We start from the raw sequence: 27627 nt of genomic DNA, 5'->3' as shown, positions 1-27627 counted from the left end.
CTCACGCCTTCTCGTCCATTCATGGCTCAAGCCTGGCGGATGGGCTGGTGGTGTGTGTGTGTGTGTCTGTAGGGGGGTTGGAGGGGGTGTAGATATCCTAGCTTATCTTCATGTCCCTTCCTATTGGTGGAGAGGTGGGTGATTGGTGTTTGTACAGAATAAGCTTTCGGTGAAGACGGGAAAGTGAGACGTGTGTCAGATCTCTGCGCTGGTATTGGTCAGGAGGTGGGCTTGCTGTGAGGAGGAGGATGGTAGATGCCTCACACTCCATCTGTTGTCAGTCACACTTCCAAACTTGCAGCCTCAACATCGCACTCTGCTTCTCAACCCAAAAAAAAAGAAGAACTTGAAGGATTGCTGCTAAACTCAACCAGGAGACTTATTTTTGCTTTGGATTGACAGCGTTACTTTCTCCAAGTCTTTAGATACTGGACACTGGAGACTGGATACTGAGATTTGTATTTGCTTTAAAAAGGAATTTTGTCATCCATCCTGTCTTAATGTGCCAGCACCTCGACTTGGAAGTTGCTCCCTGAAGTTTCTGACTTTGTGCTTTGCAGTTGGAATGTCAGGAGAGAGATTGTAGGAGTCTCTCTCTGTTCGGCTGCCTTGCTGCTTCCCTAGGAGCTGTGCGGTAAGTGTGGTTGGGGGTTAGCGTCCGTTTTGCATGTTAAAGAATATTGAAAACACAGTTTTATCATGGAATCTCCCTGACAATCCACCACAAAAATATGCTGTTTGTACTGAACTCGCAGTAATCAGTTTAAGGAGCTCGTGAGTGGTGTGATGCTGCACTTAGAGAATGAGTTAGCTGGACAAATAAACTCCAAGTTACAAAGTTGTAGTGATTGTGTTCTTTTGACTTTAGCTTAGCTGTGCTTTAAATGTTGAAAGTTGCAGATAGCGTTATTAGCACGACTCTCAAACGGTTGAATTTAAAAGGCAGAGATTAGTTTGCTTTAGCCGCGCTCGCGTTGGATAGCGATGCCCGTCTGCCGCCCACCTCCACCTTCAGATCTCAACAACAATCGGATGGATTGCCATGAAATTTGTGTAATATTTTAGGAAGGTGTTGTTGACTTTGGACGGTGTCAGTGTAGATAAACAGAATGAAGTGTGTTCACCACTGAAATTGAGACAGACAGACAGGAGTGTGTGGGCTTCACGGGGAATTCCTTTGGGTTCCCCCACAGCACGATGAACAGTTGAACTTCACTCTAGTCCATTCATAACAGAACAGAAAATATTGTGTGTAGTGACGAGAGTGGAACCAAATGTGATCAATGATTCTGTTCACCGAGGACCAGACGTTACCGCCCGAGAGTCTGCAAAGACTCAGAGGTGAAAGTGAGTGCTACCCACGACCCCCCTCGGGTCACATGACAGACAGTGGTGATATGTGTCACTGAGGATGAATCTGGACACCACCAGTTGCAGGACGGGGAGGGTGGAGGAGGAGGAGGTGGAGGAGGAGGAGGAAGAAGATGCTTTCAGGGAGGTCCCCTGTGGCTTCAGCAGGCATCTGTTGCCCCCCCCCCCCAACCCTCTGCACCCCCTTTGTCCCCCTCCCAGCCGGTCACTGGTGTGGCAGACCGGCTCTCCGCCGGGTGCAGCCCAGCAAATGGCAGCCATGCGGCGGCCCTGAGGGGCTGGTCAGGGTCTGGCCTCGGGGGAGCTCATCCCTCCATGCACACCCTGCACCCCCCCGAGGGGGCTAACCCTGGATCATGACATACAGAGATACACACCGTGCAGGCAGGCTGGGCCACTGAGCTGAGACCGCAGCATCTGCTCCCCCCCCCACTACACAGACACACCTACAGAAATGATTCGGCAGATGAGTTATTCTCTTCGTATAATGAGTTCCTACCGACGTGGAATCGAAACCCTGGCAAGTGTCGACTTTTAATCCAGTTTATTTTCTAACCAAAGCGACTGAAAGCCTCTTTATTGTCCTGAAGGTGTTTTGTTTTTCTCTAAAACTTAAAGACGAAGCGAGAAGTTAAGTCACGTTAAGTTTGTAACCCAGAGATCAGAATTCATTTGCAAATGAAAGATGTTTAAATTCAAAATTTCTTGTTTTACAGAAAGGTCGTTGAATGTTTGTGTCTCATTTCATTTCAATTAATTGAGACAGAAAATCAACAAAGTAAATGAATACTGCTGAGGTCCATTTGTAGTTTACAATTAACTTGTTATGTTATCTATCGTATTTGTTTAGAAATGCATATTTATAAAGGTACACATCATATTGATAAAGAGTACATACTCTCTCCCTGTGCAGCTGCATATTACTGCATATACATTTCATCTGAATGTGCACATTTTCTGTACTTTTATACAATTTCTTTTGGATAGACTTTCGTAATTTCACAGATATTAACCTCGACATTACTGTCACTACATTACACGACGGCTTATTTGTAATATTTTAGGAGCTTTCAGAAGCAGGACATGTTATAAAACATTTCATTATGAATATTCTATGAGCTCACCATCAACAGTTGAAGCTGCTCGTAGATTTAGATTTTAAACATGATCATTTTACGTCCACGTTCTTCTCAAATAAATACTTTTATTTGCTGCTGGAGGACGACGAATGAACACAAGATGACTTTACTGCCGTCAATGTGTCTCTGCCGTGATGACGGGTTAGATTTAAAAGCCACAAAATGATTTAAAATAACATATTTTTGGGTCGTATTATAAGACTTTGGTTCTTTCGTGGGTGTAATAATCAACGTCATAGAAAAATAACAGTTTGCTCATCTGATCAACAACACGTATACGTTTGTAGTGTAAAACAGCTTACTCATTAATTAGCTCTATTTTTTCTCCATATTTAGTTTTTTTGGGGTTTTTTCACCACAGTAAAGTCTCAATATTCATAATATTGCGTGAATACATTTGTTTTTGTTGCCTAAAAACTCACAGTCACATTAACAGAGCTGAGCACACACACACCTGATTCACACCTGCTGTGTCACTGTCATATTTCTGCTGACTCGTCAAAGACGCCGTCTGGAAACCAGTGACCGAGACTGGTGTGTGTGTGTGTGTGTGTGTGTGTGTGTGTGTGTGTGTGTGTGTGTGTGTGTAGGGGGGTGAACGGGTTTAAAAAGCCCCGGCCTCCGTCTGTGCACGCTGCTCGGGCCGTGAGAACAATACTCCCGTCATAGGAGGACAGATTGGGAGGCAGCTGCATTGTTGAAGGACGGCAAGCCAGACACACTTCTTCCCACCCCCACCCTCTGACACACACACATGCACACACACACACTCACACAAAACACACTCTCTTTTCCTTTTGTGCCTCCTTTGTTGCTGGAGGACTAAATTATTCCAGCTCTCTTGTGGCATTCAGGGTGACAAACAGCGGCGCGGCGGCTTAGACGTCGGGGTCGGGACATGGGGAGGCCCCGGCTTTCCGGTGCTTTCGCCTGAGATCCGAGAGGCTCCTCATAACAGCGGTAGCTAAAATATATATCCACACGTACGCATGCATGCAAAGTCTGACATCAACTGGTTGGAATCAGTTGGCAGAGACTGGTTTATAAAGAATCATTTTCAAAATGTGCAAATGTGGAGTTCATGTTTTGTTTAAAACATTCAAAAGCAGAACTAACGTGACAGCGTTAAGATATCCGCTGAAGTTAGCATGCCAACCAGCTAGCTCACTTGTAGTACCACTTGTAACCTGGAGAGGTGACAGTGAGCCACTATAACGTCAGTCTGACGTTTTGTAGTTTGTTTATTGGATCAAATCCAAAGTGGCCGACGCCAGAAAACAACTGGTATTTTAGTGTTGTCCTCCCCGCCACAGAAGACTAACGAACTACACTTAGTTAGTCGTTGTAGTTAGTTAGTTAGTCCAGTAGTAGAGGGGACATGCTGCCCCCTGTTTGTTTGAAGCAACACTGCACCTTTAAGTGCTTAAATGAAATATGTGCCGATGTTTTTAAAGCTCAGGTTAATGCGTAATTCTTATTATGAAACAAGACTATAAGTCACTTTAGTAACACAAGAGTAACACAAGCTTTCTCTTACAAAAGCTGAAAGTGGAAAGCTCGTCTCACTTTTACATCCTGGTATGACCAAGTAACAGGAACTTCATTTCATCTGCTTTGTAAGCAGGAGAACGCTTCTGTTTCCTGTCTTTGATTGAGGTCCATCTAAGGACAGTGGAGCCTTTTCACTAATACCTGTGAAGAAATGTTCTTACTTTGTGCACAAAATAAGTGCGCACGCAAAAGCATTTATCTATTGAAGGAAATACGTTTGTCCAGAGGCAGCAATTAAAGATTCCTCAGAATCAGAAGAGGGTACAAGATTATAATATGTAAACATGGACAACATGGGGGGGGGGGGATGGCCTCGAAAGCAAGAAAGGAAAAGAAGTTCTCGAATGAACTTTGGCTAAATCTACACAATTTAATGGCAACTCAATAAAGATAATTAAAAACTGTTTCTGTAACATTTCAACAAAGGAACTCTTATCAACTCCACTCTGGGACGCTCAGATTTTATCGTTGAATATTTTAAATTCTTGCAGTATTTGGTGAGGATTAGAGGCTGTCATATTTCATATTCAATACACTTGACCAATAATTAATAAACGGTTTTAGATATCGATGCTTTGAATGTCCGTACACTCGGTTTGAGAACATATTTGTTTGTGAATGAGGCTCAATGTCTTAAAGCAACCGTCTCCAGAGAATCAGGGAGAACTTGGTGCGTTTTTCAATCACACCGTCTCACTTTATTTCCTGCCATTTCCCTTCTGTGTTGCACTCTTTGTCTTGTCTTAGTTCATGTCCCTTCTATGTTGCACTCTGTCTTGTCTTAGTTCATGGCCCTTCTATGTTGCACTCTTTGTCTTAGTTCATGTCCCTTCTATGTTGCACTCTTTGTCTTAGTTCATGTCCCTTCTATGTTGCACTCTTTGTCTTGTCTTAGTTCATTATGTTGCACTCTTTGTCTTGTCTTAGTTCATGTCCCTTCTATGTTGCACTCTTTGTCTTGTCTTAGTTCATTATGTTGCACTCTTTGTCTTGTCTTAGTTCATGTCCCTTCTATGTTGCACTCTTTGTCTTGTCTTAGTTCATTATGTTGCACTCTTTGTCTTAGTTCATGTCCCTTCTATGTTGCACTCTTTGTCTTGTCTTAGTTCATGTCCCTTCTATGTTGCACTCTTTGTCTTGTCTTAGTTCATGTCCCTTCTATGTTGCACTCTTTGTCTTGTCTTAGTTCATGTCCCTTCTATGTTGCACTCTTTGACTTGTCTTAGTTCATGTCCCTTCTATGTTGCACTCTTTGTCTTGTCTTAGTTCATGTCCCTTCTATGTTGCACTCTTTGTCTTGTCTTAGTTCATTATGTTGCACTCTTTGTCTTGTCTTAGTTCATGTCCCTTCTATGTTGCACTCTTTGTCTTGTCTTAGTTCATTATGTTGCACTCTTTGTCTTAGTTCATGTCCCTTCTATGTTGCACTCTTTGTCTTGTCTTAGTTCATGTCCCTTCTATGTTGCACTCTTTGTCTTGTCTTAGTTCATGTCCCTTCTATGTTGCACTCTTTGTCTTGTCTTAGTTCATGTCCCTTCTATGTTGCACTCTTTGTCTTGTCTTAGTTCATGTCCCTTCTGTGTTGCACTCTTTGTCTTGTCTTAGTTCATGTCCCTTCTATGTTGCACTCTTTGTCTTGTCTTAGTTTGTGTCCCTTCTGTGTTGCACTCTTTGTCTTGTCTTAGTTCATGTCCCTTCTATGTTGCACTCTTTGTCTTGTCTTAGTTCATGTCCCTTCTATGTTGCACTCTTTGTCTTGTCTTAGTTCATGTCCCTTCTGTGTTGCACTCTTTGTCTTGTCTTAGTTCATGTCCCTTCTATGTTGCACTCTTTGTCTTGTCTTAGTTCATTATGTTGCACTCTTTGTCTTAGTTCATGTCCCTTCTATGTTGCACTCTTTGTCTTGTCTTAGTTCATGTCCCTTCTATGTTGCACTCTTTGTCTTGTCTTAGTTCATGTCCCTTCTATGCTGCACTCTTTGTCTTGTCTTAGTTCATGTCCCTTCTGTGTTGCACTCTTTGTCTTGTCTTAGTTCATGTCCCTTCTATGTTGCACTCTTTGTCTTGTCTTAGTTCATGTCCCTTCTATGTTGCACTCTTTGTCTTGTCTTAGTTCATGTCCCTTCTGTGTTGCACTCTTTGTCTTGTCTTAGTTCATGTCCCTTCTATGTTGCACTCTTTGTCTTGTCTTAGTTCATTATGTTGCACTCTTTGTCTTAGTTCATGTCCCTTCTATGTTGCACTCTTTGTCTTGTCTTAGTTCATGTCCCTTCTATGTTGCACTCTTTGTCTCTTGTCTTAGTTCATGTCCCTTCTATGCTGCACTCTTTGTCTTGTCTTAGTTCATGTCCCTTCTGTGTTGCACTCTTTGTCTTGTCTTAGTTCATGTCCCTTCTATGCTGCACTCTTTGTCTCTTGTCTTAGTTCATGTCCCTTCTATGTTGCACTCTTTGTCTCTTGTCTTAGTTCATGTCCCTTCTATGCTGCACTCTTTGTCTTGTCTTAGTTCATGTCCCTTCTATGTTGCACTCTTTGTCTCTTGTCTTAGTTCATGTCCCTTCTATGTTGCACTCTTTGTCTCTTGTCTTAGTTCATGTCCCTTCTATGCTGCACTCTTTGTCTCTTGTCTTAGTTCATGTCCCTTCTATGCTGCACTCTTTGTCTTGTCTTAGTTCATGTCCCTTCTATGCTGCACTCTTTGTCTTGTCTTAGTTCATGTCCCTTCTGTGTCAGATTCAAGTGAAGTTTCAGAAAACATCAGGATGCTTTACCATCCAAACAGCTGTGGAACTGAGCTGCTTCCACTTTGTCCAGAAGCAGCATCTCAGACAATCAGAAGTGTTGTTTGAGATCTTTCAGTGCTCTCGTTGAGTTGGCCTGCAGTGAAACGTCTCTCACAGAGCTGGGAGCAGTCCGATGCTCTGAAGTACCCTTAAAGAGTATTTCCACAGATAAACAACCTGTCAGACAAACACAACCATGACACCGTTGTTGTTTGTGGTAGAGCCGATGTTAGCGGTGCTGAAACCAGTGATCATGACTTTGTATTCCTTCATGCACAGACCTTTGAACAAAGAGACAAGTAGAGGCAACTGGAGGAATGGCCTTGTTGCCCATTGTTCCCAATGTTTGATGATCTGCAACACAATGAACAAAAGCCCCGATGTTGTACGAGGGAACGTTATGCATCAAGCAACCAAGACTGAACTAGATTCGTGGATTAAGAACCTTTAAGGAAGCTGAAAGCCTTTGTTGAGAAGAGTTTTTGTGTATTATGGGGGTCTTTGTGAGGTGTAACGTGTTGTTTGTCTAAAGGGGTCACGAAGCAACACATCGCTCTTTGTTTCAACCAATCCGTGGAGACCGTTAGGGCTCATTCCCTCATGACTCATGACTCACTCATGTTTTCATATTTAAAGAATCTGATGGAATCCCATTAACATCACTTTTATATTATTCTCTTTTTATTATTATTATTTAATTTGGAGAATGTGACTTGGTAAGGCACTTCTTACAAAACTGTATTTGTCAGCAATCTGGTCATATTTTACTCTGGAAAATCCCCACCAGCAAAACCGCTACCTTTAAAAATATGCAAATATTTAGTTTGGAAGTTTAGTTCAGTTTCCATCCAGAGTTAGGTAAAAAATAATGATAGTATTTATATACATATATAGGTATCGTAATCTGTAAGGAAAGGGAAAGGAACAAAAGGCATCTGAGCATCTCTACCCATGATGCAACACTATCTTCAACAGGCTCACTAAGATGAGATAAGACAATATCTAAGATAAAATACTGTACACTCCTTCAGACGTAGTTCCAGTAAAATAAACCATTCTCTCATCTAATAGGCAAATGAGGTGTTTACCTGCCTGCAGGCAACACATATACATGTTCAGCTGCAGGTGAAACCGGAACGGCAGCTCATCTGAGGATTCGTCCTCAGGCTAGTTTCAGGTGCTTTGCATCAGTGAAGCTGTTTGTTCTTGTCTTTCATTTTTGGTAAAGTTGCATTGTTACCTTTAGGCAACAAGAAAAGATGTGTTGAGTCTCATCTGCTTATGAACTATAATCAGGGAACCACATGCTCAGATGTTGATACGTCCCTCCCTTCAACTCATTTAACACCGTTGCTTTTATTTGACAGATGAGTAGTAAAAAATAAAAAGGGGTTAGAGACTCTTTAAAACATTACTTTTCATGATCAGATGAGTTTTTTTATAAGGAACTTTTAAATCAAGAATTCATGAATTTTACAGTATGCGTCCGAGGCGACACTTTGAGGATCACTTTGTTGTATTAAATTGCACGTTATCCGGCCTCATTGTTGTATTTTCTGCACGTATATAAATGAATACAGCAGAATACTGTATTTTATCCTGCAGCCCATGCACCATGCATGTGTTGAGCATCATGCTGAATGCATGCAGACATCATAAGTGTCTGTTAGATGACACACAGTGGTGTTATCGTGTTATTCTCACGCAACTGTTGTTAAACAGTGACAGGCAATTTATTGTGGGAATTAAAATACATGCATGTGCCATTTATTGTGTTTGTGAGAAGCACTTAAATCACGAATGATCCATTTACGACCTTTCTTGTATTCTTAGCAGCAAGGTCCTTCGTGACTGTAAAAGATCATATTCCTCACCACAGAGCGTTCATGGGCCTCGGCGCTGTGTTCTGCTGGCACTTGGACATGCACGGGTCTTGGCGCAGGTGTCTGGTATTTGGCCTCGAGTCTAACTGATGGCTTTTTGTCAAAGGAGCTGCTAAAATGCAAATAAGTGGGAGGACAGAGAGGCGAGGTTACAGAACTCAACTTGCCCTTTTTTACTTCTCTGAAGTCAGTTTTCAGCTCCATCAAGCGTTTACTGCAGTTACAGTTCAGTGTTTGCATCATCCCGGGACTTTGCATTGAAGACCTGCATGAATAAGTTCTTTTTTTGTTTTGGCAACGCTGCTGTGAGAGCTCGCTGTGTGAATGTGGAGCTGGCTGCCTCCTCATGAGGAGGGATTCAGCTTTTACACCTGAGATCTGATCACAACGTGAGTCAGACACCTTCAGATCTGAACCCTGATCGTCATCTGTTCTGCGTAAGTTTACACCTGACTCAGATATTCAGAAACAGATGACATGTTAATACCAGCTGTAAATACGGTTATAAAGTCATACAAGTGTCTAAATAAATAGACCCTCTAGACCGGACTTAATTGCATTGTTATGGCAAAATTCAAACCTGAATTCAAAAGTAGTGTATTGCTCACTTTTATTTTGAAAGTACTGCTATATGAACAAAAGGGCAATAACATTTGGTGTAAACACTTAAAACACATCAGGTTGTTGTTAGCAGCAGTTCTATCTCTTCACTATCTGTGCTCGGTGTGTGACTGCGTGTGAAACGTTCCACTGCTGTGCAGCATGAATAACATGTTTCAGCACGTTTCATCGACATGTGTGTGTTGTGTCTTCATGACAGTCACAGCATGTGAATGCAGCTCTACTCTTCATCACTGTGATGCTGTAACTCAGAGGTGATGATGGTGACCCAGCGATCAAAGAATAAAGACACTTTAATTTAGGTGTATTTTCCCTTTTATTCACGAGATGCAGGTAGTATGTTTCATACTTAATGTGAATATAATTCATACTTTGTTGGCATCTTATTCTGAAAACCGGATGTTGGTCTGAAGAAACCGGATGTTGTCTCACGTTAATGTTTCCGCTAACTTTCAAAGTCCTTCGCTCGCTCCCGATCTGTGCGTTTGAATGCGTTTACGGTGAATTCCAGCATATCGGTGCACGAACATGTAAGTGTCTGTGACTTCACCGCAGCGATGTCCAGTAGTCTCCATTCCTCCACCGCTGCCAGTGAGCAATGGACTTTCAAAATAAAAAGAATGCGTTAACGCGCTATAAAATAATTGTCGGCGTTAATTAATTAATGCGTTAACGCGATACTAACGCGTTAACTTGCCCAGCACTAATATATATATAGTCATGTGGGCTCAGAACAGTTTGTAGTGTGAAATTCCCTGAGTTGACAATTTTCAAGTGACTCTAAGCTTTCTGCTAAACAAGTCAGTATAGATATTGATCTTCAGTTAATTACACTGAACTGGGTCCTCTTCATGGAGTCCGCCATGTTGCACTGCCATATTTCTACAGCAGCCCAGAGCGCCACCAAATTCTACACACTGTCCCTTTATGTCCCTTTATAATATCCATAGACTGCAATTAAGAAGTGGACATAGTCATCGTGACGACACTCATCGGTTTGTGGACTGAGTTCTGCGTTTTGTCCGTCGCCATCTTGACTTTTTGCAACCAGTTAACAGGAAGTGAGCATATCTGGACTGAGGAGTGACGTAGAGACGCCGTGTACGTCTCTGGTAGAGACCTGTCAATCACCTTGTAGCCCCGCCCTAAAGCATCCCCTGCTTTATGGTCTGTGTGACTCTAAATGGACCATAATGTACTAAATGAACATCATGCTGTATTGAAGAAGACTTGAAACTAGAGATTGAGACATAAACTCATGTTTACAATGTTTACTGAGGTAATAAATCAAGAGAGAAGTAGAGTCATTTTCTATAGACTTCTATACAACCAGAGGAGTCGCCCCCTGGTGGACACTAGAGAGAATGCAGCTTTAACACATGAAGCACTGACTTCACTGTACAGAAGCGGAGGTTGCCGCCTGATACTATCACTTTCTCACAGTACTCAGGAATTTAACCACTTCTTGTGTCTCTCTCAAGCTTCAGTCCAAGGACCAGTCAGTGAGCTGCCAGCTGTAACGGTGGGGTCTGTCCGGTGCCGGGGAGGTCACGGAGGGCGTGGAGCTGGATGTATGAGACAGCTTCATGGGAGTGAAGGACCATCTGGAGGATGGAACAGGCCACATCCTCAGCCTGGGGCTGGATCTGGACTACCTCCACGTGGAAGGTGCTGAGCGGCAGGCGGGGCTGAACACAGTGACGGGTGCTGGGCATATAGGGGTCAAAGCTGGTGCCCCGAGTAACAGCAGTGACAGTATTAATAGTAGCAGCACAAGTTTCAGTACTAATTCAAGCTTCAGCAGCAGTAGCAGTTGCAGTAACTTCTCTGACAGTGACGATGAACGGCTCCAGAATGGGTCTGAACCTCAAAACCCTCATCAGCCTCCCCTGCAGCACCAAGAGTCCTCTTCAGTCCTCCAGACGGTCAGGCTGGACCTGGCACCAAACCGAGCCCTTGGAGACCCCTCACAGCCGGAGACCTCGCCTCCCACTGACCCCGTCACAGACTACCGCGGCAAGGTGGAGTTTGCCCTCAAGCTGGGCTACTCCGAGGAGCTGGTGCTGCTGGTGCTGAGGAAACTGGGCTCAGACGCACTCATCAATGATGTCCTGGGTGAGCTGGTGAAACTGGGAACCAAGACAGAGACGGAGCAACAAGGAGGTTTGACCGTCTCCCAGTCTCCCTCCTCCTCTTTGTCGTCCTCTTTGGCCTCCTTCACCTCCTCCTCCAGCTCCTCTCTGGACTCCTGTCGGCTGCTGTGTCCGGCCCAGCTGCTGGAGGACAAAGAGAACCTTCGGCCTGTCGTGGTGGATGGGAGCAACGTAGCCATGAGGTGAGGAAGACTGCCGTGTACTTGCACATGCTTTTTACACGATGACTGCATCAAGTAAAGGAACAATCAATTATCTGGCTGTTGTTAGCAGCTAAGCTGCAGTAGCTCAAGTAGCCAAGATAGCAACCATATACGCGTATGACGTACTGTAACATTGCCAGCGAAACAGGTTTAGTAATTGCAGTGAAAGTTAAATCTGCCACGTGCCCGTACAAGCAAAGCTTTACGCAGTGTTTCTCAAAACACCCCGAGCGGTATTTTGGAGTACTGCAAGGATTATGTTCGATTTTTTTAATGTTAATTGAAAAATATGAATACCACTTCAACATATTCACATCTTCAACAATATTGGTAACTGCTGTAAACTGTCAACATTTGCAAAAAATGTTCCTGTTTAATAAATGATGAAAACAAACTGTGGTGTAGCTCTAGTCAGCAAAATAAAACAGTTTCAGATTGATGTTAGGTTTTCAATTCCAAATGTTTGTGCTTGGGACAACTCTTTAGTTTGGCATCGCTGATTGTTCGTGTCTTTCTGCTCCTGCAGTCATGGAAACAAGGAAGTGTTCTCCTGCCAAGGCATCCAGCTGGCTGTTGATTGGTTCTTGGAGCGAGGTCACCGTGACATCACTGTTTTTGTTCCTGCCTGGAGAAAAGAGCAGTCACGCCCTGATGCTCTCATCACAGGTAACAGCTACTAAAGCCTCCAGTGATGACTCAAACTCAGTTAAATGACTGTAAACAAGCGAAAGGATGTAGCTTAAACCTTCTGCTTTGGGATTGATTTCTTATCTTCTTCTTTGTGTTTAACTGCATCCCTTTTCTGTCTTCAGACCAAGAGATCCTACGGCGACTGGAGAAGGACAAGATCCTGGTCTTCACTCCATCGCGCCGCGTGCAGGGACGGCGTGTGGTTTGCTACGACGACCGCTTCATCGTCAAACTGGCCTACGAGTCAGAGGGCATCATTGTCTCCAACGACAACTACCGTGACCTCGCCAATGAGAAGCCAGAGTGGAAGAAGTTCATCGATGAGCGTCTGCTGATGTACTCCTTCGTAAACGACAAGTAAGCAACTCGTGACAAAGGAAGTAAAGTTGGAGTGACGTAAAGTGATGGTCATTTATTAATGAACAAATCCGAATAATAATTCAATGGAAGGAAAGCATTTTTAAAAAACTCTGAAGAAGAAAATGTGGCATCTGATTTGGAAAATGCAAAAGCCATAAAAAAGGTTTACGTTTGTCAAAGACATGGGTTGTTTGTCCAGTGTGGCTTCCAACCACTAAAGATCACTTCAAGATGTTGTAACCGAGCCAATATCCCTCAGACTAATATTTGCACAAAGCATTTCTGCAGGGACTTTATCTGAGGACTTCCTATTCACTTGGCCGACACTTTCATTTCCTCGTCGGTGTTCTTTTGATCTTTCTTACTTATCTTCACGTTGGTGTCACTGATCAGATCATCGCCTCTGTAAAGATACTTGTGTCTTGTATTATTTCATGAAGATATGTTTGTTTCGGTTTTAATCTATTCAGGTTCATGCCACCAGACGACCCACTGGGACGACATGGACCCAGCCTGGAGAACTTCCTGAGGAAGAGGCCTATTATTGCTGAACACAGGAAGCAGCCATGTCCTTATGGTAAGACAATGTGCACTTCTGTTGTGTCAGTGGAGCACTTCAAGCAGTTGAGAGAACTAATAACATATTTGTTTCTTAAACTAAAGAATAACTGCTGCTGTTGTCTTCAATTTGTTTCCACGTTCTCAAGGATGTAAAAGCGTTTGCGCTCTTTTTCTAAATTGATTTTAAATTTTTTTAAAGAATGACCCCTAAATTATTCAACAATTCACTTATTGTGCTAGAGATGATGACCTTTCTTTTCAGCAGGGGGATTAACACAAATACAATTTTAAAAATGGCACTGATGCCATAAAATATATTCATTCCAGCACATTATTGACAAGTACATTTCTTTTTCCGTTCTTCAGGGAAGAAGTGCACATATGGCCACAAGTGCAAGTTTTACCACCCTGAAAGGGGCAGCCAGCCCCAGCGTTCCGTGGCTGATGAGCTCCGTGCTAGTGCCAAAATGTCATCAGTGGCCTCGAGAGGTCTGCTGGAAGATACCCTGATGGGGAAGAGACAAAGCTCCGGTCAACCAGAAGGAATGGCCGAGGCCGAGCGAAGTCGAGGCACTCCAAAGAAACAGTCGAACCCCAGCCCTCGCAGATCCTTCACCGACCTCTTGGAGGACAGGCTTCGGATGCAGTCCAAAGTGGAAGGACGTAGGGGAAGCAACAGCAGCAGTAGTAGCTGTAGCAGCAGCTTTCTAGGGTATCCTGCTCCCGGCGGACCCTCTTGGTCTGGAAGCTTTGACCAATGGGAGCACCCTGTGGGAAACGGTGGAGGCAGCTCCAGGGTTGCTGGAGCCTCTGGACCAAGTCATGCTGAAACTTACCACAGATGTGAGTCTCCAGAGGTGGGCTACGGCTCTCTGGTGAAGGCCTACTCCAGCCTTAATCTGGTGGTGCCACAAAGTCCCGAATGCTTCCTCCCAGCTGATCTGCGAGCTGGATTGCATCTGTCGGACTGTAGCAGTGAAGGCAGTGCAGACTCTTTCTCCCCGGACCCCATGTTAGATGACGGCCCCAAGTGCCACCATCACTACCACCATCCTCACCACCATCACCATCACTGCCCTGGCCAGTACGCCCACCCTGTGAGTCACGTTCCTCCTGGACTGGGCCACCGAGCTCCTCATGGCTATCCAGTTCCCCAAGCACTGCGGAGACAACGTGATTTTGGCTTGGAAGACCCTCCGGCTTCTGTTCCCTCTCTTGTACCTCCACATCCATTCAAGTCCCCTTCAGCTTACTTCCCACCACACCTTCAGCATCCGTTGCTGAGCAGCTTCCCGGGGGAGTTCCCAGCTCGACCACCGCAAGCATCCGGCGCTCACTCCCACTCTCAGGGCTCCCCACTCAGCCGAAATTTGATGGCCTCCCTTTGGCAGGAAGGTGGGCTCCAGGACTCCCAAGTGTACAACGGGTCACCACTTCATTCCCAAATAAACCATTCTGGGCTAAACCAACAACCACAGCATGGGGTAAACTGGGACCCCCATTACCAGCAGTCCCCGAAGCCTCGCTATGATCCGTATGCCTTCCAGACCCTCCCAGAAGTCCTTGAGAAGGCGTGGCACTCTCCTTGGGGCAGGCAAACCCATTCATCCCCCCGAGGCCTTTCAGCATCAAGTCTCCCACCGCTCCCCCAGCTGTCCCTTCCACCCATCACTGCTCACAAAAGCTACCTGTCCCCGGCACCCCAGCACCAGGAGCCCCCTGCCTTGGGTCGATACCAGGACTTCAGAGAGAGGGTGTTTGTTAACTTGTGCCGTATCTTCCCTCCTGATTTGGTGAGGATGGTGATGATCAGGAACCCCCATGTGGTGGATGCTCAGGAGCTCGCGGCTGTGATTCTGATGGAGAAATCGCAGCACGGTTCCTGAACGAAAGCCAGAAGGTGAAGTGTACAGCTTCACCATGCACTGGGCTGCAGGTTTAATTCTTGCAATGGTCTTGATTGGTGAAGTCAGGTTGGACAGAAGCAAACCAAAAGCACATATATCTACAGCTGTTAATGCACTGCTTCATTTTATTGCAGGGAAGTCGCCTCATTCATTTTAATGGTATCTTTGTAAAGGGAAATCCCCAAATTGCTATTGTTTTCTATAAATATGCCTGCTATTACAGCACTTAAGATCAGGAAAGGTTGGGGATTAATGTGCATGTTTGAGCTCAAGCTTTGAATCAAGACACCGGTTTTGCTTCGGGAGGCTTTCAGTGAGTTTTAAAAAGGTGACAGTGTTGTTCATTTTAAATTAATTTATTTGTTATATTTTAAGTTATTGACATATTTTTTTAAATTATTCTGTTTTTGGCACTTTGTTTTGTTATTGCTGCAATCATATCAGGGTATACGTACAGCTCTAATTCCTACTTTCTATCTGAGTGAAATACTTGTTTCTTCAGTCACTGAGACGATAGCGCGCGGTAGAGGAATATATGTTCAAACGTGAAGTTCTTCATGCATTGCTGGTATATTCCTACCGTACTTCAGGCTTAAATTTAGTTCAACAAACGGATCAATGGTTTCTTTCTGAACTGACAGGTGGCCGATCAGATTTGGTGGATTTCCCCGACAGGGAAGTGAAACTCGAGCGGCACCCACAAAAGAAAATAGCAAAAACTCCACTCGAAAACCCAGAGCTGTGTTTATTTCCTCTGCTAGGATAACGCGCTCAGCTGACTTCACCGTTCAGCAGGTTTCAGTACAGAATTCTCTCTTTTATTTTTAGGCACACCCTCTGTTCTTTTCCATCTTTAAAGCATTTTATAATTCTAAATCATGTGAAGGTGGCTGTAGAGAGCTCCAGGAATGTTTGAGTGGAAAAGAAGATTGTTGGTATTTTATCATTAAGAATGTGTTAATTTATTAAATCCGTTTTACGTGTGTGAATTAGACACAGGGTCTTGTTTGTCCGTGGTGACAGCAGGAGGAGGGTTCCCCGCTCAAACAGGGTGAAGCTGGTTTGTGCCCTTCGGTTAGATCCACAGCTCTGCAGTAAGAGACAGGAACACACCGGCAAGAGCTGGGAAACACGTTCCCAAAAGATTTCCAGGTTCTTATTCCATCATGACAACCGTGGGAACAGCTTTTGTCAGAGGCACTAATAATCTCATCGGTTAAATCAAACTCATTGGTTCCGATTTTTAGAAAAATAACTAAATAAAAGTGTTATTACCTTCCTAAATTATTTATAACCATCCAGGATTACCTCAGACATCAATGAGCTAATAACTTCAGTCTGGAAGGACTGCAATATTATCAGCATTATTCTCAATGAATGTCCATTATTGTTATAAATCGATTCATCATTAAATCTATGAAATGTCCAAACAGTGAACAGTTTGATCAAATGGGATTATTATAATTAATTGCGTGTCAGTATTTCTCCTTCGACGTGTTTGTGTTGTCTTGATGTCGAGCGCTTTGTTATTCTTATGAACAGGATTATGAGTTCATAGATCTGAACAACTCGCCAGATGACGCCGCTCTTTGTTGATACAAATTGTATCCTGTAAACATTTATAAGCAAGATCATTGTTTCATATGAGAATATTTAAAGACGAGAAAATATGTCGAGTTGAATATTTTGAGTATTTGTGGCAAACTTTGTCACCTTTTTGGTACTTAGCCAATATTTATATATTTGTTCAGTGCAGGAAAGAGACATTCTGGAAACAGTTCTAGTGTATACTGTACACTGAGAGCATGGTGCTGTGTAACCCAAACCACCTGAGTGCATGGTGCTGTGTAACCCAAACTACCTGAGAGCATGGTGCTGTGTAGCTCAAACTACCTGAGAGCATGGTGCTGTGTAACCCAAACTACCTGAGAGCACGGTGCTGTGTAACTCAAACTACCTGAGAGCATGGTGCTGTGTAACCCAAACTACCTGAGAGCATGGTGCTGTGTAACCCAAACTACCTGAGAGCATGGTGCTGTGTAGCTCAAACTACCTGAGAGCATGGTGCTGTGTAGCTCAAACTACCTGAGAGCATGGTGCTGTGTAACCCAAACTACCTGAGAGCATGGTGCTGTGTAACCCAAACTACCTGAGAGCATGGTGCTGTGTAGCTCAAACCACCTGAGAGCATGGTGCTGTGTAACCCAAACTACCTGAGAGCATGGTGCTGTGTAACCCAAACTACCTGAGAGCACGGTGCTGTGTAACTCAAACTACCTGAGAGCATGGTGCTGTGTAACCCAAACTACCTGAGAGCATGGTGCTGTGTAGCTCAAACTACCTGAGAGCATGGTGCTGTGTAACCCAAACTACCTGAGAGCATGGTGCTGTGTAGCTCAAACTACCTGAGAGCATGGTGCTGTGTAACCCAAACTACCTGAGAGCATGGTGCTGTGTAGCTCAAACTACCTGAGAGCATGGTGCTGTGTAGCCCAAACTACCTGAGAGCATGGTGCTGTGTAACCCAAACTACCTGAGAGCATGGTGCTGTGTAGTCCAAACTACCTGAGAGCATGGTGCTGTGTAGTCCAAACTACCTGAGAGCATGGTGCTGTGTAGTCCAAACTACCTGAGAGCATGGTGCTGTGTAGCTCAAATAACCTGAGAGCATGGTGCTGTGTAGTCCAAACTACCTGAGAGCATGGTGCTGTGTAACCCACACCACCTGGTAGAGGAGCGGATATGATGTTAAAGGTGTTCAGATTGAAGAGGTGTGGCTAAAAGGTGACGTTGTCTCATTTCTAAAGAGACACATTGTTAGCTTGTTAGCTTCAAACCTCGGAACAGTATTTCTGAACACTGCTGGAATAAAAGTGCAGTAAAATATGAGGTTTTAATGAGCTTGCATCTAAAATTTGTGCCACACCTCCAAATCTTTTTTGACGCCTTTTCCCAGAGGGCAAATGAACACGTTTTCCTCCTTCTTGTCTTGAAGCGCTCTGACTTGAAAAGCTCTCTTCTGGGCTGTGCCGTCGTCTGGAAGGCCTCAGGAACAAGTCCTCGGTACTTCCTGTCCGTCAGTCGGTTCCTCTCTCTCTCTGGCTGGCACCGTGTGCTAGCGTTCGTCTAGTTGAATCTAAACAGACCTGTAAAAAGGTGCTGCGTTAATGTTCCTGTGGATAATAAAAACAGCTGATTTAGTGTATAAGGGCAACAACTATGTTTCTATTCTCATGAACTCGTTAAGAGCTGTTTTCTATGTTTACCTGCAGGAAGAGATTGTGGTCAGTGTTGCTGAATAAGGGCACGTTCACTTTGCTAACTGCTGATGTTGTGTGTGGTTTCCTCCCCAAATGTTCCTTGAGTGTTCAGACTGAATATGATTCCACGAGCTAAACCTAACCAGCGTTGCAGTTCTTTGTCCTCGAGCCTCTGATCCGTGTTTAGTCCTCTCCGTACGTTCGGTCAGTGAAGTTCTTCAGCTGCGGAAATTCAGTTGTGAAGCCAGCAAGTATTGTTTAAAATGCATCCGTGAGCAAAACCCCACTAACATCCGGCTCTAGTCTTCAGTGGGAGAGGTTGCAGCCGGCTCCAGCTGTCGGCCGTGATCGAGACGTGACCGACGGGTGAACGCACTCACTTCCGGCCTCCGTCCACGCGGCTCCGGCACATCGTTCCAGATCCAGTCGTCACCGAGTTTGAAAGACAGACTGAATAAGTAACAGATATTTAAAAGACATTTTATCGAGCCGCTCTTCTACTGTACGGGAAAGTAGTCAAAAACCTGAACAACAAACTGCATATATGTGGTTATGTTGGTGCAGCAGTGAGCTGGGAGCGAGAAACAAAGGCGGCTGAAGGAGATCATTCATGTGATGAGGAACACCTGTGATCGTACGGTGAAGTGTCAAAATGTCCCATTGATGTGACTTCACACTGCAGCAATGATTTTCCGTCTTTCTCACCGCGACATCACATTTTCTTCACGGCAATTTATTCCGGTTCATTTGCTATTCATCTGAGAACGCACGAGGGTCGCTGCCGTCTGCGTGAACCGACTGATGTTCCCGTTCTGCTGCGTGTTCATAACTTCTTCTCACGTCATGTGATCGGCCTTCACAGTCAGTCTGAACACACCTTTGAGGATTGACCTGTGGGTTTTGTCTGGACACTCTGTTTGTGTAATGTGCTGCTGTTTTGAAATGGCCTAAATCTATAAGACAGAAATGTGAAATGCCAACAGCGATCCCGTCTGTCACGGTTTATTCCCGCCTTCATTTCTAACGTGCTTTAATACGGCGTCATCTCTGCGACTCTTCAGGGACCAAAGCCAAGTAAAAAGGCTGTTTTATTGCTTTTCACATGTTTCCCCTTTTGCTCAGGTCAGCGGTCACATGAAACCAAAATATTAAAGTGTTTGACCATTGCTGCTGTTTCACTTTGTCCTGCTTGCAGATGAAGAGTTTCATTCCAAAAGATTGTCCAAAGCCGTCACGTACAACTGTGATAATTCAAGGAGCACAAAGGCATCGCTTCAAACGGTTCCTTTATGTACACAACGTGCTCTGAACAAATGATCCATCTCAGCAAAAGACAAAAGAAAAGCAACGTGAGAGATTCACACTAAATTGTCTGAATGGTTTTCCACTGATGAATTGTAGCTTGTTATTAATTGTGTCTTTGTAAAACCTTTTCCTTTCATTTAGACTTTTGGGGTGGGGTCTCCTCAGACGTTTGTGCTGCAGGCGCGTCGAACTCAACTGAGCTTTAGGAAATAAAAACCCAAAACAAAAGCACGGAAAAGAAACCTGTGAAACTGTGGCCGAATGAGACGGGCCGACTGTTCCTGTGTGTGATGTAAACGTGAGCAATAAAAGCCAGAGTCAAGCTTTCCACGTGTTCCTCGTGACTTCTGCTTCTTGGATCGATGTTGTTTTGCTGAAGGACGCTGATGGATGAACTGTGGTTTGATGTTCTGGAGATAAATTAACAGCTTCATTACAGACGTAGACAAACAACGAATATTTCTTTGATTTTGGACAAATTCTTTGCGAAACATGTTCTGACCAAATATAAATTAAATACAAATAAATGAAAACTACAGAACAAACTATGTAAAATTCATACTTTTTTTTTTTGCTCTTTCCGCTACAGATGAATTGGTGATGATGCATCTATCGATCTATTTACTTTTTTTTGTATTGGTGGATTTCTTTAGACCGCTTGGGACATCAGCAGCTTGTTTCTCAAGCGAAGGTTTCTTTGTATCCGGTCAAACATTCATTTTACATCTTTGTATTCAAAAGGTGGTCATTACATAATTCAGAGCATATCTTTTGCCTCCATGGCGGCGGCTTGCAGCTAACGGTGCTAACAGCGCTAACAACGGTAACAGCGCAACACAAGGCAGCAGTGCCGACAGAGCTAACGGTGTTTGCCGATGATATTTCTGTGGATGAATACTTTGGAACAAAACATATTTGACACAACAGACGTTATCTAATCATGTGTTATCTTTTATGATTCTTCTGCTGTAACTGTCGTCCAAATTCAAAACACGATGGTTCCGTAACCCTTTGGTAACGCCTCCTCGTGTTATTGAGAGAATAAGTCACTGTGTTGTTATATTGCTGTCGGATTAATGTGCACAGTCGAAACAGAAAGACGTTCACAAACAGGCTTCACGCAGCAAATTCATTTGCTGCGTGAGGTTCGAACACGTCTATCTGACACAACATCCTGTGAGAATAAATCATCTACTGACTCTGTGTGAGTATATATATATATATATATATATATATATATATATATATATATATATATATACACACACACACACACACACAAGATAATGTCTCAATGGATAGAGGATGCCAGCACAGTAAGAATGTAAAATATCTGAAGCTCTCAGAGTGAAGTGGCAGCGAGGCGAGATTATAGAAGTCATCTGATGTTATTATTAACAGATCAAAGTCAACAAGCTCACTTTTCCCAAACACAAAATCACAAACAGTAACACTGGAGGAGGAAATAAGACGAATAAGGCTTTGTTGTTGTTGTTGTTTTTTAACACAAATTATTTGAATTGTCCAACTGATGACACAAGACGTAAAAGTAAGATGCAGATATTAAAGCGTGTCGACAACATCAACCAGCTACAAACGTTTCATTCTGTCGAGTAAGAAGCATCACTCAGCTGTCGCTGGACTATCACATGCGAGCGTTAAAAACTGCCCAAGTCGATGTCAGGAGAGGCCGCTTGCTATTTTTCCTTCGGAATTAGAAGGACGCGTGCTTCGCTGGGGTTGGGGGACGGGGGGCGGAGCTCTAAAAGCAGGTTGCGGTGTGATTGGCCGAACCGCTGCTAGGCAGAGCTTTGGCGAGGCTGAAGCTACGAAGCCCGTTAGCCGCTCGTTCTCCCGGATAGAAACACGAACAGCAGGAGCTCCTGGTGGCGGCGGCGGGTTTTTGGGCTTTACGAGGTTTAAGTGAGGCGTTGACATGGCAACGAGACCAGCCGTCTCTCCCGGCTCACATGGACTCAAACTCGTCGATGCGCTGCTTGGTGTTGCCCTGGCGGATCTGCCGCAGGGTTTTGTACTTGTCTCGGCCCACTCGGACGTTCTCGGCGTGCAGCATGTCGTTCTGGGTCTTCTTGGTGTCGTCTCGGGCCTCGGCTAGCTCCGAACTCAATGCCTGGACGGAAGACAGGAGACAGGAGACAGAAGACAGGAGACAGAAGACAGGAGACAGGAGACAGAAGACAGGAGACAGGAGACAGGAGACAGACAGCGGCGTGATGAGAGGTACAAGACATTGCAGGCACATCATCATCATCATCATCCAGGTTTAGTCAACATCAGAAGAGGCCGTCTTCTGTCTTGACACCGTCCTTTAGCGATCACGGTGCATTCAAATCAGTATATATTTGTTGTCTTGTTTCCATTTTGCAAACATTGATGCGTTTTCATCTGTATGTGCAGCAGAAAGATGAAAAACTGAATGATTCATGGTCTAAGCAAGTAATGTGCATTAATCATAAACTAACTTGTGCATGTACACATTTGGGTTTCTGGAGAAACTGTGTGATAAGAAAACCCGGTCAGTTTTTGTTAGGGCTTCTAAGATCATAAAACATTTTTCGGGTGGGAGTCTTAAAGAGACAGGCGCTGAAACGGAGCGTTTCAGACAGAAGGTGAATACAGGTGCATTCAGAGAGACAGGCTGAGGTAAATAATGTGGTTCTTTCACATTGAAGCTTGTAAACATGTTCTAGAAGAACCCCAACATACAAGTATGGACCTGAAGATGTCTCCTTTAAGTCGTTGCACCTTTAAGATCCTAAAGTATCAATAACTTCAGATTTGTGTCAAAACAAAGGAGACTAGATTCATATCAGAAGCTGTTTGCGTCCTCTGTGTCTCCATGTGACACGAACTGTTGTGACACTTTGCTTGTGAAGCATGAAGAAATATTCTGACAGAAGGTTTCAATTAATTCCTTCTGCATGAAAGGAAGTCACGTCAGACTCAACGGTTCTGACTTGTGTTTGCACACGTCGTTTCCTTTGGCGCGGCGTTGTAGTGGCGGCCGGTTTGTCTGACTTTCCAGTTGATCGGGCCGATCTGCGCGGACCTGTTACAGCTGGACTAATCGCACCTTTGTGACCCACTCAATCCCCACCACAGCTCCGCCTGCCTTCAACCTGAGCAGAGTACCAATCAACCAGAGTAACTGGAAACACCCGACGCTGCACTTAACCCCCGGAATGCATTTGAATTGTCTCCGTGTGTGTTTGAACCGTCTACTTTCAGACACACAGTCTCTTTCTTTGTCTGCTTATAGTTATTAACAGTATTTGTGCTGTACAGTTTTATAAGGTTGTATCATGTGTTGTAGAAATGATCACTGTAGAAGGTACATTCATCAAATGTAATGTGTAAAATCTAATGTGTAAAATGTAATTATGTAAAATGTAATTATGTAAAATGTAATGTGTAAAATGTAATTATGTAAAATGTAATGTGTAAAATGTAATTATGTAAAATGTAATGTGTAAAATGTAATTATGTAAAATGTAATGTGTAAAATGTAGTGTGTAAAATGTAATTATGTAAAATGTAATGTGTAAAATGTAGTGTGTAAAATGTAATTATGTAAAATGTAATGTGTAAAATGTAATTATGTAAAATGTAATGTGTAAAATGTAATTATGTAAAATGTAATGTGTAAAATGTAATTATGTAAAATGTAATGTGTAAAATGTAGTGTGTAAAATGTAATTATGTAAAATGTAATGTGTAAAATGTAGTGTGTAAAATGTAATGTGTAAAATGTAATGTGTAAAATGTAATTATGTAAAATGTAATGTGTAAAATGTAATTATGTAAAATGTAATGTGTAAAATGTAATTATGTAAAATGTAATGTGTAAAATGTAGTGTGTAAAATGTAATTATGTAAAATGTAATGTGTAAAATGTAGTGTGTAAAATGTAATGTGTAAAATGTAATGTGTAAAATGTAGTGTGTTTTGGGCGAGAATTGTTTGAAGTATTTCACAGTAATATGAAATAGATATTGGAGCTGAATTATGACCTGTTTAACTTCATAACATTAGCTCTAAGCTGCTTAAAATATATAATTATATATTATTATTGTCACCTATGAATGACAATAATTGTTTTTAATCAAAGCAAAAATTCAAATAAAAATACAATCATTTATTTTCTAACCATTTGAATTGTTTTCATGCAATAGTGGTTATTTGCATAAAAACAATTCAAATGGTTAGAAAATAAATGATTGTATTTTTATTTGAAATAATGAATGGTAAAAGGATAGCAATGAGAATTTTATATATATATATTTTATTTTAATTAATATAGCATGACTTATGATAGTTCAATAAATAGTCTCAATGTAAAAAACACACAGTAAAGCCTCTTTTTTATACTTCTGTGTCAAATAAATACAAATATAGAAAATATGTTTATGCAAAATGAACACAACAGCTTCAAATAAAATGATAGCGGAAAACTGAATAAATATTTGTTTGTTAATTGACTTGAACTGAGTAGATATAAAGTGCGATGTGAGTTATTTGTGCTTGTTAATATCTATTCAGACGAGCTCGTGTGTCCATCGCCTCCATTGAAGGCCGATGACGTGATCTACCTGCAGCTGCTTCTTCACCCGCTCGTTCTTCTGCGCCTCCGTCACGCGCTCCTCTTCGCTGCGGTCGCCGACTCCGTCGCTGAGCAGCAGCTCGGCGCTCGTCTGGTCCTCCTCGTCCTGCTCTGGCGCCGGCGGAGACGTCATGGCCGTCTTCAGCTCCTCCCTGGTCTTCTCCAGGTCGTCCTGTGCTGACAAAGCCTGTGGAGAACATTCACGCTCACGTTCAGAGAGAGAAGCCCAGCTGACAGTTTACAGACATTGATACAGAAGATGTGGACACACACATTTAATTATGATCATTGTGACGTTTGTGAAGTGAGGGTTTGGAGCCCAGGCTTTGGGTCTTTTTCTCTTCCACATAATGAGACTTCTACCCAGAGTTGTTGAGTTATATGATATCTATAAACGGTTCTGTTACTTTGTGCTGCCACTCTGTTGCTTCGTCTTCTTTTCTCCTCTTGGCTTCCTCCAGCAGAGCGATTCTAGCAGTGAACTCTGCCAACTCAGCAGCCTGTTGGGAAGATAACCACACACACCGGGAAACCAAAAGGTTACCAAACGGAACTCAACCTGGTTTCCAAACAACTCATTTACAACAATATGAAAGAGAGAATCAGCAACTTCTCATGTTTGATAAACAAACAAACAGCATATCGGTCAGATATAAACACAGCTGGTGTTGAATGAATAACCGCTGTGATGTTTGACTCAATGAACACAATCGTCGAACACAAAATATAAATTATCACTTTTCAATGATTGACGTCATCATAACTGTTATTCTGCACTAAAGTCATGTTCTAGTTCTCTCTTCTTCTACTCATGATGGCTCTGTTTCTACAGAGGAGCAGAACTTCATGTTACAGAGAAGATCAAGACCACAGAGAGAAACATGTGACGCGAGCATAAGCTGCTTCAGGGTTCAGGGTGTGAACAGCAGAGAGGGAGGAGTCAGCGCGGCGCTGTGTGTGGTGCTGGTACCAGCTGCTCCTGGTTCTTCATCTGGTCGGCAGCCTGCTGAGCCAGCGCTGCCTTGGCCTCCTCCGCCACCTGCTTCTCCCCCTCCAGACGCTCCGCCTCCTCCTTGGCCCGCTTCCTCTCCTGCTCCAGCTCCAGCGCCCTGCGGGTCTGCTCCTCCAGCTCTGCATGCACACACACACACACACACACGTCAATATTCATCATAAACATAATCAGCTTCATGGTGTGCTTCACAGGAACACTCCAGCACGTGAGCAGCCTCTAGTGGCCGACACGTGTAGCGGGAGTTAAACCCATGGTGTCTCTGACTGAGCGTTCATTCATTCACACACTGAGCTCGCTGCACCTCTCTGAGCTCTGTGCGTCTGCATCTCGATGTGCCTCAGCTTCTCCATCAGCTCGTCCTTCTCCCGCTCTATCCGCTCCTTCTCTTTCTCCGCGTGCTCGCGCTTCTTCTTCTCGTTCTCCAGCTGCGCTCTGACGAAACATGATCACAATATCACAATAACACACGACCACAATATCAGACAATCACAATATCACAATATCACACGATCACAATATCACACGACCACACGATCACAATATCACAACATCACACGATCACAATATCACACGATCACAATATCACAACATCACACGACCACAATATCACACGATCACAATATCACAATATCACACGACCACAATATCACACAATCACAATATCACACGACCACAATATCACACGATCACAATATCACAACATCACACGATCACAATATCACACAATCACAATATCACACGATCACAATATCACACGATCACAATATCACAACATCACACGATCACAATATCACACGATCACAATATCACACGATCACAATATCACACGATCACAATATCACAACATCACACGATCACAATATCACACGACCACAATATCACACGATCACAATATCACACGATCACAATATCACACGATCACAATATCACAACATCACACGATCACAATATCACACGATCACAATATCACACGATCACAATATCACAACATCACACGATCACAATATCACACGACCACACGATCACAATATCACACGATCACAAGATCACACAATCACAATATCACAATATCACACGACCACAATATCACACGATCACAATATCACAATATCACAATATCACACGACCACAATATCAGACAATCACAATATCACAATATCACACGCTCACAATATCACACGACCACAATATCACACGATCACAATATCACACGACCACACGATCACAATATCACACGAGCACACGATCACAACATCACACGATCACAATATCACACGACCACAATATCACACGATCACAATATCACACGACCACAATATCACACGACCACAATATCACACGATCACAATATCACACGATCACAATATCACAATATCACACGACCACAATATCACACGACCACAATATTACACGATCACAACATCACACGATCACAATATCACACGATTACAATATTACAATATCACACGACCACAATATCACACGACCACAATATCACACGACCACAATATTACACGATCACAACATCACACGATCACAATATCACACGACCACAATATCACACGATCACAATATCACAATATCACACGACCACAATATCACACGACCACAATATCACACGACCACAATATCACACGATCACAATATCACACGACCACAACATCACACGATCACAATATCACACGACCACAATATCACACGACCACAACATCACACGATCACAATATCACACAATCACAATATCACAACATCACACAACCACAATATCACACGACCACAATATCACACGATCACAATATCACAATATCACACGACCACAATATCACACGATCACAATATCACACGATCACAATATCACAATATCACACGATCACAATATCACAATATCACACGATCACAACATCACACGATCACAATATCACACGATCACAATATCACAATATCACACGACCACAATATCACACGACCACAATATCACACGATCACAATATCACAATATCACACGATCACAACATCACACGATCACAATATCACACGATCACAATATCACAACATCACACGACCACAATATCACACGACCACAATATCACACGATCACAATATCACAATATCACACGACCACAATATCACACGACCACAATATCACACGATCACAACATCACACGATCACAATATCACACGACCACAATATCACACGACCACAAT

At 43.2% G+C, this 27627-nt stretch overlaps 2 protein-coding genes across 2 annotated transcripts in view; one reads left to right on the top strand and one right to left on the bottom strand.

Moving 5' to 3' along the window:
- Nucleotides 1-10933: 10933 nt before the first annotated feature.
- LOC306783278 (putative ribonuclease ZC3H12C) lies at nucleotides 10934-15200 on the top strand (the record flags this gene model as incomplete). The annotated part of the gene is made up of 5 exons (XM_079276863.1): nucleotides 10934-11682; nucleotides 12230-12369; nucleotides 12516-12750; nucleotides 13224-13330; nucleotides 13681-15200. The coding sequence occupies 5 exons, from the start codon at nucleotides 10934-10936 to the stop codon at nucleotides 15198-15200; spliced, it is 2751 nt and encodes a 916-aa protein (XP_079132989.1).
- Nucleotides 15201-21267: 6067 nt separating this feature from the next.
- LOC306783195 (radixin-like) overlaps nucleotides 21268-27627 on the bottom strand; it is a 28099-nt gene continuing 21739 nt past the window's right edge. Inside the window, 5 exon segments of the mRNA XM_079276750.1 lie at nucleotides 21268-21917; nucleotides 24397-24594; nucleotides 24815-24907; nucleotides 25378-25538; nucleotides 25724-25854. Coding sequence (XP_079132876.1) covers nucleotides 21753-21917; nucleotides 24397-24594; nucleotides 24815-24907; nucleotides 25378-25538; nucleotides 25724-25854 — 748 coding nt within the window. The 3' untranslated portion in view covers nucleotides 21268-21752.

This window comes from Melanostigma gelatinosum (genome assembly GCF_949748355.1).
Source record: "Melanostigma gelatinosum genome assembly, chromosome: 10".
NCBI lineage: Eukaryota > Metazoa > Chordata > Actinopteri > Perciformes > Zoarcidae > Melanostigma > Melanostigma gelatinosum.
The sequence above is the reverse complement of the archived record's forward strand: the minus strand, read 5'-3'. Positions and strand labels throughout refer to the sequence as shown.